This window comes from Oryctolagus cuniculus, chromosome 14 (genome assembly GCF_964237555.1).
Source record: "Oryctolagus cuniculus chromosome 14, mOryCun1.1, whole genome shotgun sequence".
In the NCBI taxonomy this organism is placed as follows: domain Eukaryota; kingdom Metazoa; phylum Chordata; class Mammalia; order Lagomorpha; family Leporidae; genus Oryctolagus; species Oryctolagus cuniculus.
In genome coordinates this window covers 31,700,238-31,715,137 of record NC_091445.1, presented here as the reverse complement: position 1 = coordinate 31,715,137, position 14,900 = coordinate 31,700,238, and the positions used below count along the sequence as shown (strand labels likewise).

Here is a 14,900-nt window from a genome sequence, read left to right as displayed (position 1 = left end):
TATTTACTATACTGAAATCTACTTTATGATAATGATCATAAATGGTGCCAACCTCTCAAACACACAATTTACCTAACATATACGATCCTACCTTCAAAAGGATGAAGATATGATCTAGATATCGTGCAGTTTATGGTAATATTAAGAGTATTCCAATAACAAGCAAAATGGTATGATAAAACATGATCAATAATCCTATATAGTGGAAGAATTATGCAGATAGTACGTAATGGGAAATCTATGTTAGGCTTATCTAATATATATATATTTTTTTTTTGGTTCACTTCTTTTTTTTTAACTTTTATTTAATGAATATAAATTTCCAAATATCTAATATATTTTAATTGAAGTAAAAATATTTCACATTTCTTTACATTTCTTCTTTTAAAACAATCAATTGTTAGAGGTAAAGCAAATCACCATCAGCTATTAAATATATTTGTAAAACTTATCAAGTCAAATTTCACTTCTGATTGCATTTTCTGCAACAGGAAGGTAGACAACAGCAACAACAACAACAAAGTTAAAAACATGTTGTAACAGTTCAGAAAGAAGTATCCGGACAAATTCCTGGACAGATTATCTTTGCGTTTGTTCACATATGAAGTTCATAGATCACAAGCAACTCAAAGCACCATAACATTACTAAATGAGGGTCCTTTTACAAACTTATTTAAAATGGAATTAAATATAAATTTATCCTCATGCAAAAAACTTTGAAATTTATGCATAGTTTTTGTCGAACTACACATTTTCATAATGTCTCCTTTCAAAAAGTTCATGGAAAGTATATTATTGAAGAATTATGCATGGATTTAAAAATCTTTGTAATAAAATATACTTACCTTCTAAGTTCATTTTTCCACAACTTTCTTGAAGTACCTTCACATAACCATCGAAAAAGATATACGATGAAAAATGATACACAATGAACTCAGTACTATCACTGTTCTAAAGTCAAATTAAGTAGACTTTTTTTTTTAAACAGATTCTTGCACATAAACATAATTGAATTCCATGTGCGGCTACATTCTAATAATAAATCTCTCAAAAAAATATTGGCTGACATTTTCCAGAAAACAGCAAAGTATTATAGCCTATAAAAATATTGAGTGTATATACAAGCTTTTTGTTATCAGGAAAATGTTAAACAAAATCCTTGGAAACTTTACAAGGAGAAATCAAAAAGATTGAACATATAAAAGTAATAAAACAGAATATTAAAATGTCATCAAGCAAGCCTCTCAAATCACATTACCTGGAACCAGTTCCATAATGATGTAGACAGGCTGTCTTTGTGTGCAGACTCCTATAAGCTTGACAATATTGGGATGATCATATTGCTTGAGAATTCTAGATGAGAGAAAATTTCAAGAATAGTTATGATCTGAATAATAAATTAATGTATGATCATGAATGGCATATATGGCTAGAATGCAGTTGAATTAAAATAAATTAATGAAATTTCAGTGTAACCCAAATTATGATAAATGAGATAAATTCAAACAAGTATTGATAAATATTCGTAATATGACATAGTGAAAATGAATTGATTCTCATTTAAGTCACTGAAATATTCACTTAAAGATCATCTACTCTGAAACTTTCTTTTTTTTTTAGACAGGCAGAGTTAGACAGTGAGAGAGAGAGACAGAGAGATCTACTCTGAAACTTTAAGAACTATGCTAAATAAGAGCTTAGTCTGTTCAAAACATGTAGAATTCCCTTTCAAATTATCTAGTTTTATCCACCACTACAAAAATATGACTGGAAACTATTAGTGGGCCAAAAACTGTGAGCTGCTAGAGTAGTATTTTGTTTTTTATGTGCATACTCGATTTTAAAACACGTAACGAGAAATCACCTCATACTGCTAAATGCTACTGGTAATCATTCCATTAGATTTCCCAATAGTTTCTTGATGGTTATGATCAATTTTAAAGTAGAAAAAATACACAAGCCTTGCAAAAAGCTAAAAAATAATTACATAACAGGATTTCAACATAGACTTAAGCTGAAGCAAAGCATATATAGTTTGGATAAAGCAGAACTTCATGAGAAGATTATAAAAGTAGAATAGACTGTGGGAGGCAGAATCCGTCTCCTGAGGAAGGCGAAGCCCACCTCCCATAATATGGCGCTGATAAGGAGTAACCAGCTTTTACACAGCTGATTCATCTTGACTACTAGAAGCCACAAGAGCCGATTCATCCTCTCAGTAGAAGAGAAGGGCATGCTCGACACATGGACAAGCGGAGCAGGGATTGGTGGAGAGGACTATAAAGGAGAAGAGAGAGGGCACGGTGGGGTGGGTTGGTTGGAGAGTGCGTTGGAGAGTTCGCTGCTTCATTCTTATTTCTACTCTTTCTTACTTTACTATAGAAAAGACTTGTAAAAAAAGGGAACAAGAAGCGTCCGGTCCAGTGCGGCTCCTCCACGTGCGGAGGACCAGCAAATGGTGCCGTGACTCGGATCCAGATGGGGGGAAGAAGCTGGAAAATACTGGAGAGAGAATAAGGAGAGCCTAGGAAAAAAGCTGGATGGAAAGTGCCGGGGAGAAGCTAGCAAGAACCCAGGCAAAAAACCACGAGGGAAGAAAAATAGAAGCTAGGAAAGAGGCATTTACTGGGGACGCCCGGGAGACTCGGTCTTCCACTACACCCGCCGTTCCAACATGTCACGGACGGTACAGACAGTGGAGTTCTTTGGCTACTCCTTGCCCACTGGCTACGTCTTCTTCCTCATACTGGGCACCATCCTCTATTTCTCCCTAAAGATCATCCGTTATGGGCTGAATGTGGTTCCTCTCTCTCTCTCCCTGCTCCCCACCTCCTCGCAGCTTTTCTTCTAAGCGAGGGAAACGAGGAGGGGGAAATTTCGCGCATTCGTAAGAGCAGTCTCAGAGACTTCCCCCTGATTTCTACAGCAGTGGAGACAGGTGGGATGGCAATTGCACGCAGCTGGGGAATCGATAGAAGTGCTAAGGCTGTGGCAACTCATTGATCAAACGCTTCAGGACCCCATGGAAGGGATCGAATTATTGCTTAATGAGGGGAGTGAGTTGCAGAAAGAACTATGGCAGGGCAGCCAGGCGAGCAGCTATTGTAACGAACAAGTGAGAAAAAAATCAAAGAAGGACTTAGAAAGCCAGGAAGCTTACGGGGAGTGGGGGGGGGAGGAAGCTGAAGAGGGAACCTCACCCTCGAGAGAGATGCCAAGAATATATCCTGGCCCTACAAGGCTGGCAAATTCAACCATAAAGGATGAATCGCCACCCCGGTATCGCCCATTAGTACTGCCAAAGTTTCCTCCTGTAAAGAAAAGCCCTTTTTTTTTTTTTTACCAGATTGAAGAAGAGTGGGAGGAGGAAGAAGGAGCGATGGAGGGAGTAGGAATGCAGGAAGAGATAGAAAGGCCAAGAACCAAAAGCAAGCAAAGGGGAGCTGTTTATAAAAAAACTGCTTGGGAGCAATACCAGGAACCAGGCCAGGTGTTCCCTGTAATTCAAGATCAGCAAGGAAATAGGGGTTGGACGCCTCTTGATCACAAATTACTTAAAGAATTGAAACAATCAGTACAACTGTATGGTCCCCATGCAAGTTTCACACAGGCAATCCTTGATAACATAGGACAGCAAGGCCTGATACCTGAGGATTGGAGGAACTTAGTAAAGGTGGTGTTAGGCGGGGGTGACTTCCTCTTATGGTTAGCTGCTTATAGAGAATTTGCTCGGGAATATTCAAAGCAGAACTATAGAGCAGGGAATCAAACATGGGATGAGGAAATGTTAAATGGAGAAGGGCAATTTGCCAATCCCAGTGATCAGGCCCGACTACCAACAGCTGTCCTTTTACAAGTAAGATAGCAAGAAGAGCCTGGAAGGTGGTACCCAGAAAAGGTGAGATAAGACACAGCTTGACTAAGATAGTGCAGGGCTCTACCGAACCTTACACTGACTTCGTGAACAGATTAATGGAAGCAGCAGGAAATATTTTTGAAACTGTGGAGGAAGCTATGCCCTTAGTCAGAAGATTGGCTATGAACAGGCAAATAAAACATGTCGTGAAGCTCTTAGACCATGGCAGCATAAGGACATCCCTACCTTTTTGAAAATCTGTAGGGATGTCATGGATGATGTGCCTTCTGGATCACATGCTGCAGTAGCAATGACCCGACAATTTAGACGAGATATGAAGGGATGCAAATGTTTTAAATGTGGTAGAGAAGGACATTTAATGATGGAATGTAGGGTGAAATTTCTAGCCCAAGACCAGCAGGGCATGGAGAACTCGAGAAGACCAGGCCTTTGCCCACGCTGTAGAAGAGGGAACCATTGGGTCAGTGAATGTTACTCTAAAATGCATAGGGCAGGCAATCCCCTGAGGGTGCCAAATGAGCTGGGTCCCATAAAAAGACCAGGTGTATATGGACAACAATCAAAAAACGGAATGTGTGCCCCTGCACCCCGGGGCCAAAACAATTGGTGGGTGCCACGGTCCCAACAATACAGAAACCAAGTATTTACTGCTCAGAGTTACGAGCCACCGGGTATTCGGTACTAACACCTCAAATGGGAGCACAAGCCATAGAGGTGATAGCAGAAACAATTTTGGCCGGGCAGAAGGGACTTGGAATAATTATAGGAAAGGCAACAAATGCTTTAAGAGGTCTAATGGTCATTACCGGGGTTGTCCAATTACCCTTTGATAAGTTAAAGGTGTTGCTACAATCCACAAAGGGCATTGTACAAATTAAGCCAGAAGAACCAGTGGCTCAGATGCTGATTATGACTGGAGCACAGGATGTTCGTGGACCCCAAGGGGAGAAATTTGCAGCCTTATCCATGTCTTTAGCAGATCGACCCCTGTGGACCTTTAACCATTAGAGGAAAGTCAATTCAGGCCTGCTAGATACGGGCACAGATGTAAGTATAATTTCGGAAAATGATTAGCCGAAGTCATGGCCCCTTCAGCCAGGAGATAATACTTTAGTAGGCCTAGGTACGGCCATGACACCATCAAGGAGTGCTCAGGTGCTTTGTTGGGAGGATCAAGAAGGGAACAAAGGAAATGTGCAACCTTATGTTAGTGCACTCCCCATCACATTATGGGGAAAGAGACATTTTGGAACAAATGGGACTGACATTAACCAATGAGGACCAGTTAGAGAGTTCCCCAGGACGGCGTATTATGTATAAAAAGGGGTATCAGGAGAGAGGATTAGGCTCCAGAGGAGAAGGCAGAAGGGACCTAGCCCAGCCCAAAGACGACTTTAAAAGACAGGACATGGGTTTTTCGTGGGGGCCACTGAGATGCAGCCGCTGCCATTGTCATGGCTGGACAACAAGTCAAAGTGGATACCACAGTGGCCCCTTACCAGGAAAAGCTGGCTGCGGTAAATGATATAGTGTTACAACAATTAGAGGCAGGCCATTTGCAACCATCAACCTCCCCATGGAATATGCCAATATTCGTGATAAAGAAAAAAATCGGAAATACTGGTTGTTGCATGATTTACGGGCTGTTAATCAGCAGATGCAACCCATGAGGGCATTACAACCCAGACTTCCGGTTCCTACTATGATCCCAAAGCATTGGCCATTAATAGTACTCGATCTGAAGGACTGCTTTTTTAGCATACCTTTACATGAACAAGACACTCAGAGATTTGCTTTCACCGTACCTTCCATTAATCATCAAGGTCCCGACAAAAGATATGAATGGAAAGTGCTTCCCCAAGGAATGACTAACAGTCCTGCCATATGCCAGCTATATGTTGATCAGGCAGTGGAGCCGGTTCGACAACAGTGCCCAGAGTACAAATTTTACATTACATGGATGACCTGTTAATAACGGCTAAAAGTGAAAGTCACCTTATGGAAGCATATAAGCTGCTGCTATTATATTTGGAAAAAGTTGGGTTACAAGTAGCGCCAGAGAAGATACCAAAAGGGGAAGTAGTACAGTACTTAGGGCTTAAAGTAACTTCTGAAAAGGTGACTCCATTAGAATTTGAAATTGCAATAGATGGGTTGCAGACCCTTAATGATTTCCAAAAATTATGTGGCAATTTAAATTGGTTGAGGCCCTATTGTAAATTAACCACCAAAGATATGATGCCATTATTTAATATTTTAGAGGAAGATGCCCAGCTTGATTCCCCTCGTAGATTGACAAAAGAAGCCCGCTTGACGTTACAGAAAATCGAAAAACAAATTAAAGCAATGCAGATGGAAAGATGTGATTTACAACAAGCCCTAGAAATATTAATTTTTACGGAACAGCTGTATCCCTTCGCAGTCATTTGGCAAGGAGGACCCTTGCTGTTCGTATACCCACATTCACATGCACCGCGTGTACTATACACCCAAGGCATTGCGGTGGCTGATTTGATATTAACAGCAATAAAAAAGGCGACAGAAATTGCAGAGAAGACTCCAAAGCGATGTGTAGTTCCCTTTGCTCAAGAGGCAGTAGAAGCCTTTACAAGGGAATGCTGGCAGTGGGCATACATAGTTCTCATTTTACAAAGAGATTGGCCATCCATTTGTTAACTTCTGCACACAGGTTTCAATAAAACGGGTGCAGAAGGTGCGAAGGGATCCAATTCAAGGGGCAGTTACCGTATTTACGGATGGAGCTAAAGGTGGAACAGGAGCAGCTATACTTGACAATCAATGATATTTTGTTTTAACAGCATCCCCTTCTCCACAACATGCAGAATTAGCCATTATCGCGACAGTATTACGCAGAGAAAGCACACCCATGAATATTTTGTCTGATAGCGCATATGTGGTGAATGCAGTTCAGATGCTCGCTACACCGTGCCTTATTCTTAAATCCTCCTCAGTCTATTCTTAAGTGAAATTCAGGGGTTATTAAATCAGAGAGCATGCTATTTACATAGGCCACATAAGAGCACATTCCAATTTACCCAGCGCACTTACTCAAGGTAACATGATGGCCGATCATCATTCAAGATTCTTGCTTGCATGCACCGCTTTGGAACAAGCTAAAGAATATCACTCTAAATGGCATGTTAACACCCACACTTTAAGTTTTAAATTTAATATTCCCCGCAAGCAAGCAGAAGGTATTATTAGGTCCTGCGAAAAGTGCATTGTTGCCATAGTTCCAAAGATTCCTGCAGGAGCCAATCCCCGTGGCCTTAAACGAGGACATATCTGGCAGATGGACGTTACACATATTCCTTCTTTTGGGCGACAAAGCTGTGTTCATGTCACTGTAGATAAATATTCAGGTGTAGTTATGGCCACAGCTATGAATAAAGGAGTACAACAAGTAATCCAACACTGCTTGCAGGCTTTTGCAGCCTGGGGAGTTCCTCATGTGATCAAAATGGATAACGGCCCAGCATATACATCAGCTCGTTTTGCTGCATTTTTTAAAGAATTTGAAATCTCCCATATTACTGGTATTCCATATAATCCACAGGGGCAAGCTGTGGTAGAACGCACTCACTTACATTTAAAAAATTTAAATTAAACAAAAAGGGGGAATAGGGGAAATGGCCGCATCCAATAAGGATGCTTTGGCCTTAGCTCTTTATACAATTAATTTTTTGAACAAGAAGAACGGCAAAACACCTGCAGAAATGCATGCTCAATCAGCTGATAAGGAATCAATACAGTGGGTAATGTGGAAGGATTTACAGGATAACCAATGGAAAGGCCCGTTCCCTTTACTCAGAAGGGTACGAGGCGCCGTTTGTTTTTTTTCCGCAGGGTGCAGCACAACCAATATGGACCCCCGAGAGAATTCGCTTGGTGAACCTACCAGCGGAGGAGCTAGAAGAAAAAAATCCATTTGAGGAAGGAAACAATGAATAACCAATCCCTGGGATCCTTGGAATATGGGACATTTTCAACGAACCCTGAAGTACCATGATAAACAAGACAGTCAATAGCATGAAGATGACACCGAACTTCATACAGGCTGCGAATGTGTAATGTTGAAGCTGCTTCAACGACAATGGCAGTCAGAGGTTGTCATCAAACAGGTGATGAGCATGTTGAATCGATAGTCAAAAGACGGGTAAGCACCTGCGGACAACTCGGGCAGCCTAAAACAGAGGACAGGACATGCTTCCTGTATCCTTGATGGCGGGTGAGCAAAGTGTGCGCCGCGGGGCGCACCGGACAGGCACGTATCCACGCCTTAAAAAATAAAAAGAAGGGGGATCTGTGGGAGGCAGAATCCGTCTCCTGAGGAAGGCGAAGCCCGCCTCCCATAATATGGCGCTGATAAGGAGTAACCAGCTTTTACACAGCTGATTCATCTTGGCTACTAGAAGCCACAGGAGCCGATTCATCTTCTCAGTAGAAGAGAACCGCAAGCTCGACAGGTGGACAAGTGGAGCACGGATTGGTGGAGAGGACTATAAAGGAGAAGAGAGACGAGAGAGGGCACGGTGGGGTGGGTTGGTTGGAGAGTGCGTTGGAGAGTTTGCGGGGAAGTTCGTTGCTTCGTTCTTATTTCTCTCTGCTCATTCTTGCTTTGGGAGTTGGCTGTTTGCTCATTCTTACTTTACTATAGAAAAGACTTGTAAAAAAAGGGAACAACAAGCGTCCGGTCCAGTGCAGCTCCTCCACGTGCGGAGGAGCAACAATAGACTCATTTATAGGATCCCAAAGATGAGCTAACATTAGGCCAGACTGCTGCGGAGGTCTGTCTCCCTGGATTATTTACTAAATGTTATACCTTATTGTCCTATTGATAAGGTTATAAATCCACTCACATTTAAACATGGCAGTATTCTTTACTAAGACAACACAAAAACAACTTAAGAGAAAATTTATATGTTTTATACATGTACAGCTAAACTAAGGATAGATCTAAGGACAACATTTTAGAAAAATAAAGTGATTTATAAATGAGAAGATAGACTAGGAAGAATTCTAGAGCTAAGGGAAGTAGTCTGTGAGTGAGCTTATAACTTTTACTAGTATTTAAAAAGAAAGTTTTAAAAATGTTTGACTTTAATCTAAAATGTCATTTCTTAGCCTGAAAGTCTGAAAGTGCTTTACAGTGAAATGGCACAACACAGCCTGTATGAACTTAAATAACATTAAATGTCTAAAAAGAAAATTAAACTCTTTACAATTAAGCAATCACATAGTAACCAAGAAATTTAAGTATTTTTGAAAATCATGTTAGAAACAGCCTTTTACCTAAACCACCTATGAATAAAATAATGCAACTATAATTTCAGTTTTGATAGCATGGCTTTTACTTATCATGAGAATTTATTCTGAAGACTTACAACTTTCTTTTATAGATAAAATTTAAAAGGGGCTGGCATTGTGGTGTAGCAAGTTAAGCCATTGCCTGCAGTTCTGGCATCCCATGTGTGCCAGTCCACTTCTAATTCAGCTCCCTGCTAATGTGCCTGTGGAAAGCAGTGGAGACAGCCCAAGTGCTTAGGTCCCTGTACCCATGTGGGAGACCCAGAAGAATATCCTGGCTCCTGGCTTCATATTGGCTCAGCTGCGGGTGTTGCAGTCACTTAGGGAGTGAACCAGCAGATGGAAGGCCTCTGTATCTCTCTCTCCTTCTCTCTCTGTAAATCTGCCTTGCAAATAAATAAAAATAAAAATAAATCTTTAAAAAAAACCCATTCAATCAATGTACCTGACTACATGAATCCACTGCCATCAATATACGTTTTTAGATGATGAATGGAGAAATGTACATTAAGATGCTCTGTGGCATGTGACTAATTCTCTTGTTGCCATCTTCTCTGTTCTCCATTAGTGCTTTCTCTTGATAACATGAAATCTACGGATCCACGTATGTTCCTCCTCTCACATCCATCCATCAATGCACCCATCAATCCATCCACCTTCCACACATGTCCATCAGCTTATACTGTCCAAGGTACCATTCCCTTTGTCTTTTGTTTTTTGTATATACTCAATTTTACCGCTAACAATATGGTTTTAACTATCTGCAATGTAGGGACAGCAAGGTGGAACATTAAACTTTAGCTAATAATAGCAAAAAGAGAAGAAAATCATCTCAGAAGATCAATTAGAAAAGGAAGAATATGCAAATGTTGGAGCAAATGCCAGACTCTATGCTGAAGAAGAAATCTGACATTCTCATAATAGAAGCTAACAGTTGGGAAAAGCGAACCAAAGTGATAATATCCAAGGAGGATAGGAGAGGTGTAATCCTATATCTAAATGTATATTCATATGCATGGATTTCAAAAACTTTTGCACCAAAATAAATTTATTTTTAAATCTATTTTCCTTAAACGTTTTGAAGTAACCTTGCAAAATTGTTATATATATACAATAATATCTTATTATAAAGAAAATAACACTGTATATATACATATAGGGTTTTTTTTAAGATTATATTTATTTATTTGAAAAGCAGAGTTACAGAAAGGCAGAGGCAGAGAGAGAGGTCTTCCATTTGCTGGTCACTCTCCAAATGGCCGCAATAGCTGGAGCTGAGTCAACCCAAAGCCAGGAGCCTGGAGTTTCTTCTGGATTTCCCATGTGGATACAGGGGCCCAAGGACTTAGGCCACTTTCTGCTGTTTTCCCAGGCCCATTAGCAGGGAGCTGGTTTGAAAGTAGAACAGCCGAGACTTGAACTGGTGCTCATATGGGATGCCAGGCGATGACTTTTTACCTGCTATGCTATAGTGCCAGCCCTCACAGGTTTATTTTTTTTGTTTTGTTTTTTGTTTTAAAGATTTATTCATTTATTTGAAAGTCAGAGTTACAGAGATGGGGAGGGAGAGAGATCTTTATCCACTGCTTCATTCCCCAGATGGCTGCAATGGCCAACTCTGAACCAGGCCAAAGCCAGGAGCCAGAAGCTTCTTCCAGGTCTCTCATGAGGGTAGCAGGGACCCAAACACCTGGGTCACCTTTCACTACTTTTGTCAGGCCATTAGCAGGGAGCTGGACTGGAAGTGGAGCATGTAGGACATGAACTGGTGCCCATCTGTGATGCTGGCGTTGAAGGCGGTGGCTTTACCCGCTAAGCCTCAAGGCCAATCCCATATAAATATAGTTTTAAATACATGTGATAAAAACATTGTAATATTTATTAATGAACACTAACTACTGTTTAGGACTGTTGGTTCTTTGATTGTCTAACTGACTGCAGTCTACCTTAACAGCAGAAACTTTTGTTTCCATGTTGTAAAAGGGCTTACTAATGAGGGTTCTGAAAGTGCTTACTTCTACTTCAGCAAATCACAAGTTTTCTTCACACTTGCATTGTGATGAATTATAAATATATCATAATGAATAATAAATACATGATAATGAATTATAAATACATATTGTATTACTTTACAGTACTCACTTTGCTTCTTGTAAAAATTTTATTTTCAGTTCCTGAGGAAGGTCTTCTTTACATGTTTTGACAGCAACAGCAGTTTTATCCTTCAGGGTGCCCTTATAGACTTCACCGAAATTTCCCTGAAAGTACAAAGGCACTCTTTGAGGTGTATGGCAGTAATGAATTTTTGGTCATATTCTTACGAACCCATCGACTGCCCAACACACCAACCAAGTGGGGGCTCTTAAGCCTACAGGAGAACTGGAAAAGAAAAGAAATGGGGTTAAAATTGAAAGGGAAAATAAGATAACAAGAAAACCCAAACTGTTGCTATACGTTTCATTCCACCTGCTTCCCTATATCCCTTAAACTCTATGTTTTATTAGATTAAAAATTATCCACTAGGGTTTAAAAATAAAGATCCTGAGGGGTATCTGCTCATACTGATCCAGACAATTACAAATCAGTTGGAGAAGAGTGAGAGAAGGAGAAGGGTGGCAGAGTCAGGGCATAGAGGGGCTTTCAGCAGCCTCTGCTACACCTAGGCTGTCAGTGTCTGAAGCACCGGGCAGGATGAGGTACTTACCCAACATCAACGTCTCTCATAATGAACAGATTTTTATTAAACATGAACTCCTAACCTTGCTCAATGATGGGGATCTATTTTCATAAAAAATGCTTTACTCACAGTATATTTATTTAAGAAGGAAAAGAACTTTAAAATCATTTTTCTCTTATAAATATGAGGCAAAACATTACAGAGGATCAAAAAGGCTGACACACTAGCACAGCAGCCATATTTGAGAATTCCCATCAATCTATGGATGCAGGTGTACTTTTTACATCGTTGTAGACACAATATACAAACAATACATTGTAGTAAACTTCTATTATAATTGAGCAAGAAGTAACTGGGTCTCTTATTGAGTTTTAGAGGTCTTGTATTAATGTAGCTATGAACTGGTAATTGGTTATTAATAAACAATTTAAAATTATTATTAAATATTTTAAAATAGCTCTAATAGCAGAAATCTTTCATTTTTCACTATTCAATCTAATACTCAACTCTTAAATATATAATAAATAATTTCATGCAAATAAATCTATTTTGAATTCTCAACATGGTAAACAGTTAACATAAATTAGAAAAAAGGAAAGCTGAACTTCACATCTGTTATTTACCCCATAATTGTCAGGTTAGTTATTGTGTCACAGATAGGACGAAGAGAGCATAGTATTAATATACATGACTACTTACTTGAATGACTCCACTGCCCTGATTTCGGTTTGTCTAAAACTAATTATTTCACTCATCAATAGAGTCTTCCTGGATGATTAATTTTTCAGTTACTAGGACCATCAACCTCCCTATGAACATTCAGATCCTACCTCCCCAATACTTTTTGTCTCCCTTCTTGCATCTCAAAATGCTGCACTGATCTGGGATCTCAAATTTCTCACCTAAATTCATTTCCTCCTCAGTCACTTCCCTCCAGTCCACCTAACAGCACTTTCAGGTTAATCCTGCCTACAGTAAACTTTGATTCTGCTACATTACTTTCATGGCCTCTGTCCAACTCCACATTATATAGTCCCTAACTGTGTTCTAAACTCAATAATCCCAAAATATGTGCCATTCCTTTTCTATGCACTCTTTTATGGAACCTCTCCCCTCCAATAAGAGAAAATGCTACCTAATCTTTAAGCCCACTTCCTAGGTCCTCTCCTTCATAATGACTTTCTTGATATTCCCAAAATGATGCCTCTCATTCCTGAATACCTATCACCCATTTGTATATTTTCAGTGGTTTCTGCTTTATATAAAAGGACTTGGTGCATACTGGGCATTTGAAAATTTTAAACATCCATTCAACAATCACTACCCAAAGGACTTCAATTCTATCAATGGTGGTCAAGGGGGAATCTCCAAACTGAAAAAAAGAGTATGTTATGTCAGCTCATCCCTTCCCCATCCAAAGAGGTCAAAAACAATCCTCACACCCTATTTTAGTGGGAATACAGACAAAAGCTATAAATACACATTTTCAAGAGCTTTTTGAAGACCTCTACATATGCACAGATTTCAAAAAAAAATTTACACCAAAAAACTCAATTTTAAATTCTATTTTCTACAAACTTTGTGAAATTCCTGATAACTTTCTTACTTTCTCTTGTATGGACTTCAAAAATTCTTTGACCCTATAGGAACCTCCAATCTCTAGATCCTATCATTTCTACTGTACATCATGGCCTCAATATTCTGTTCTTCCATGTCTGCTTTAAAATCTATGATCAATAGTTACAACTGCCCTACCATATACTCTCAATTTCTTTGCTCCTCTCTCAATTTGTAGAACTCCCTTGGCAAATCCACAATCCAGATGAAATCCCAAACCCTGCTTACTCTACATCAGTAAAGCTAAATATAGCTGCAGAAAAATCATAACCATGTTGACTTATTTAAATTTAATTCATGAATATAACCTTTAAATTTCACTAAACCATTCAAATTCCCATTCTTCTAATGACTTGTTCTCTTCTACTCTGTTTTTAAGTCTCCCACCCTCACAAACTTTTAAGTCTCCCACCCGACAAACTTGCTGCTAACTTCATTGAAAAAAGCTGAAGCAATCTAGAGAGATTTTGGAGACTCAGTCCTACATTTATCCACCTACCAATCTTCCCTGCTGTGATAAAAGTGAGCTATGGTGTTTCTTTCTATTAAAGTCAATCCTTCATTGTGATCTAAACCTCATTCCTTCTTAACTCAAGGAAGTTGTGCAAGCAATTCTCATCTCTTTCTCCCCAAATTTTTTTAAAGATTTTTTATTTGAGAGGTAGAGGTTACAGGCAGTAAGAGGTAGAGACAGAGAGAAAGGTCTTCCATCCACTGATTCGCTCCCCAAATGACTGCAACAGCCAGAGCTACACCGATCCGAAGCCAGGAGCCAGGAGTTTCTTTGGGGTCTCGCATATGGGTGCAGGGGCCCAAGGACTTGGGCCATCTTCTACTGCTTTCCCAGGCCACAGCAGAGAGCTGGATTGGAAGAGGAGCAGCCGGGATTAGACCTGGCACCCATATGGGATGCTGGCCTGCAGGCAGAGGATTAACCTACTGCGCCACAGTGCCAGCCCTTCCTCAATTTTTTTAAAAGATATTTAATTACTTGAAAGCCAGAGTTGGGGGTGGGGTATGTGGATCTTCCATCCACTGGTTCACTCTCAAGATGGCTGCAACAGCCAGGGATGGGCCAGGCTGAATCCAGGAGCAAGGAGCTTCTTCCAGGTCTCTGATGTGGGTAGCAAGAGCCCAAGAACTTGGGCCATCTTTTACTGCCTTTCCCAGGCCATTAGCAGGGAGCTGGATCAGAAGTGGCTATTCCTTCTCCTTAGAACTCTCTTTCTCAGATGTTCACATGGCTAAATCTCTCATCTCCAAGTCTTTATTCAAAATAACCATTTTGATAAAGCTTATTTAACTTAATTTATTATTAAAAATTGCAATGTCAACTAATAGCACTCACAACCTCTGTACACTTTTCATAGGACTTCACACCCTCTAACATGATAAAATTAT

The 14,900-nt window shown here is 39.9% G+C and overlaps 1 protein-coding gene across 26 annotated transcripts in view; it reads right to left on the bottom strand.

Annotated features, from left to right (window-relative positions):
* The window catches only part of FER (FER tyrosine kinase), a 475,696-nt gene that overhangs the window by 135,053 nt on the left and 325,743 nt on the right, over positions 1 to 14,900 (bottom strand). For all 26 annotated transcript variants that reach the window (XR_011381954.1, XR_011381952.1, XR_011381953.1 and 23 more), the window contains 2 exons: positions 11,348 to 11,463; positions 1,259 to 1,353 (listed from right to left, as the gene is read on the bottom strand). Coding sequence is in view for 23 of the 26 variants with exons in the window: in XM_051853925.2 (XP_051709885.1) it covers positions 1,259 to 1,353; positions 11,348 to 11,463 (211 nt within the window). In the remaining 3 variants the exon portion in view is untranslated. The remainder of the gene's footprint in view (positions 1 to 1,258; positions 1,354 to 11,347; positions 11,464 to 14,900) is intronic.